The 3,270-nt window shown below is 49.7% G+C and overlaps 1 protein-coding gene across 1 annotated transcript in view; it reads right to left on the bottom strand.

The window, feature by feature from the left end:
• Nucleotides 1-62: 62 nt before the first annotated feature.
• The window catches only part of LOC132454203 (uncharacterized), a 16,235-nt gene continuing 13,027 nt past the window's right edge, over nt 63-3,270 (bottom strand). Inside the window, exons 9-10 of the mRNA XM_060047423.1 lie at nt 1,997-2,101; nt 63-1,505 (exon numbers count right to left, since the gene is read on the bottom strand). Coding sequence (XP_059903406.1) covers nt 1,390-1,505; nt 1,997-2,101 — 221 coding nt within the window. The 3' untranslated portion in view covers nt 63-1,389. The remainder of the gene's footprint in view (nt 1,506-1,996; nt 2,102-3,270) is intronic.

The raw sequence follows: 3,270 nt of genomic DNA, 5'->3' as shown, positions 1-3,270 counted from the left end.
TCCGCTGTTCTGGACTTCTGTTTGTTTGTCGTGTTTCGGAATGGAGGAAGAGACGAGCCGGGTTTTCTTGAAAGATGCCTTTTTATTGAAACATCTATATACAATTTATCCGTTCTGCATATGTATACTGTAATATATAACATGGTACCTTTTAATGTCACTACTGCTAATTGCTAAGTAATATCAGGAGGAAATTAAAGGTAAAGTTGTCCACAAGAGTCATTAAATACACTTGGTCTGAGCGTAACTGAGGCATTTACAAGAGCTGCATTCACTCTGACCGTCCATTGCTAGAGTAAATACTAATAGTAACCACATGAAAGTGACTGTTGCTAATATGGATGTGTGGAATGCTTCTGCAGTAGTGGGGTCATTTGTGACGCTGAGGTGTCGGGTACTTGTATTGCCAGCGATACAGTGACATTCATAGAGGAGAATGAGTCAGATCGACGTTACAAATGCTGATAAACGGATCTTATATCTATCTACACATCCCGAATGACCCTGAAACTGATTACTACAAGTGATACTGATGTTAATTCATCATAATTCAGTGATTAGCCACTATACTATGGTTAATGGGAATTTGCATTGAATGTGTTTTTAGAAAGCTTAAATGTTAGCACTGCTCGTAAATTATGAAGAGATCATCTTCTGAACTAAAGGGTAGCGAGACACGGTGGGATGCTTTCCCCTGATGGGACCGGGCTCCTCCAATCATCAGACGGGTTGTCGGGTTTAACCCAGTGTCCTCGTATCTGATTGGCTCATAGATGACACCCCACCAAATAGATGCAACGTAAAGGCTTAACTGTCCGAGGTCTTTACCGGTGTTACATGGAAGCATTAGTACCCGTTAATATCCACAATGAGGAGAATTACAAAATGATATTTTTCTAGTGGTCTGGTAAAGTTGACACTTGGACATGCATTGTGCTTTCTGTTGGGCCTCCTGTGGTGACCTCCTATCGTCGCCCCCCAGGGGGCCGTCTCAGCAGTACCCTCACAACAGACGGGGCCGTCTGAGCGGGCTACCTCTGTGGGCGCTGCGTCTCCGTCTCCATCTCTTCGAAAGTCTAACCTGACCCAGATGTCTCAAACCCTGGCCTGAATCTCGCCCACGCGGTGTCTACGGTCTGCTGAACCCCCCCCCCCCCCCCCCCCTCGATGTGATGTCTCCCCTCAGGCTGACTGGAGATGCGATCTCCCCTCAACTGAACCGTAATGTGATTTGTGCATAAACGTGTGAGCGCAATCCACGCATAGCATTCATACTCAGCATTCACTCATTCATAACCTGATCCCCCCCCCCCCCCCATTCCTCGGGGTCCGCGGGGAGGAGGGGGGGGGGCTGTTTGATGGAGGGGGGGAGGGGGGCGGAGGGGAGGATCACATGACGGCGCACTGGGCGTTGCCGCAGCAGTCCCTGAGGATGGCTCCGCCCGACTTGGTGATGAAGGGCTTGTTGGGCGGCGGCTCCAGTCTCTGGTGGGGCTTGGGGGGGGCTTCGGACGAAGAGGAGGAAGACGAGGGTTTAATTATTGACTCACGGATGTCATCATACTGATTTTATATCAAAAAAAATACTAAATAAAACTTAATTTTCGGTTAGCAAATGTGTAGTTCTTAACGTGTGTGTGTGTGTGTGTGTGCATGTGTATATTAGGAGTGTAGTGGTGTGTGTGTGTATGTATATTAGCAGTGTAGTGTAGTGGTGTGTTGGTGTGTGTGTTTGTGTATGTATATTAGCAGTGTAGTGTAGTGGTGTGTTGGTGTGTGTGTTTGTGTATGTATATTAGCAGTGTAGTGTAGTGGTGTGTGTGCTTGTGTGTACGTGTATTAGCAGTGTAGTGTAGTGGTGTGTGTGTGTGTTTGTATGTATATTAGCAGTGTGGTGTGTTGGTGTGTGTGCTTGTGTGTACGTGTATTAGCAGTGTAGTGTAGTGGTGTGTGTGTTCTCTCCAGTCTTCTCTCTTGTGACCTCCTTGCAGCTTACTCTGCGTCACTTTGAGCTTGTTTTCCAGCGGCCTCAGCTTCTTCCTCAGGAACTCGGCCATCTCCTGATCCTCCTCTCTCTCCCTGCAGCAGACAAACCGTCTGGCTCAGTCACGCTTCCATTCCACCGCGCACATCGCTTCACTGTGTACATAATCATGATATCCCATGTATTTAATAAAGGGCCACCATTACAAGCCGTTTTTGTGTTTTAGTGGGCGTGTCCTACTTGAAGTACGCTGGATAGATCAGTCTGCCAGCCGACCCAGAGGACCGTAGCGAACGTTGCTGGACCTATCCAACATACATCTAGGTGGAGTCGCCCACTAATGTCACTAGGGCACAGGGAAAGGCAGATATTCAAACCGCTTGCAATGGCCGACCACACTCACACCTGGTGGTATTATATAACCCCTTTAATAAGCGTAATAATCTGCAGTACCTGCTGACGCCCATTTCAAATTTTGTATTTTGAAATTCTCAATAAATGTGCTCAGAACATATATTTTCTAGGTGGATTCAAAACAAAATGTCGCCAGTCAACCCGCTTTACTTCATACTGCTGCTGACAGACGCTGGAGGAGGGGAGAAAACTAAATAGTGTTTATTGTTTCCAGCCCAACAATCTGTGAGATAACAGGCAGGTTGGCTCACAGCTGGGCTGGAGAACAGGAGGCACACCATGGACACCCTTGTTGAGTCTCTCTCCTGCTCTCTCCCTTCTCTTTCATCTCTCCCCTCTCTCCTATCTCTCTTCTCCCCTCTCTTCCATCCCCTCTCCTCTCTCTCTCCCCTCTCTCTCCCCCTCTCTCTCTCTCCCCTCTCAACTCTCTCCACCTCCTCTCCTCTCTCCCTTCTCTCCCTCTTCTCTCTTCTCTCTTTCTCTCTCCCCTCTCTTCCTTCCCTCCCCCTCTCCCTTCGATATCCTTCTCTCTCTCTCTCTCTCTCTCTGGGTCACAGGAGGCCAGTAACTCAGGATGAGGTGATTTGCTCCCTTCGCCTCTAACGGTCCCCCCGCACCGTAACCACCGCTCCTCTTCCTCACCGCTCCTCCTCCTCCACCTCACTGCTCCACCTCCTCCTCCTCACCGCTCCTCCTCCTCCTCCTCCTCCTCCTCCACCTCTCCTCCTCCACCTCCTCCTCCCCCTCCCCCTCCTCCACCTCCTCCTCCTCCTCACCGCTCCTCCTCCTCCACCTCCTCCTCCTCACCGCTCCTCCTCCCCCTCCTCCTCCTCCACCTCCTCCTCCTCCTCCTCCTCCTCCTCCTCCACCTC

This window comes from Gadus macrocephalus, chromosome 3 (genome assembly GCF_031168955.1).
Source record: "Gadus macrocephalus chromosome 3, ASM3116895v1".
Lineage (NCBI taxonomy): Eukaryota > Metazoa > Chordata > Actinopteri > Gadiformes > Gadidae > Gadus > Gadus macrocephalus.
The sequence above is the reverse complement of the archived record's forward strand: the minus strand, read 5'-3'. Positions and strand labels throughout refer to the sequence as shown.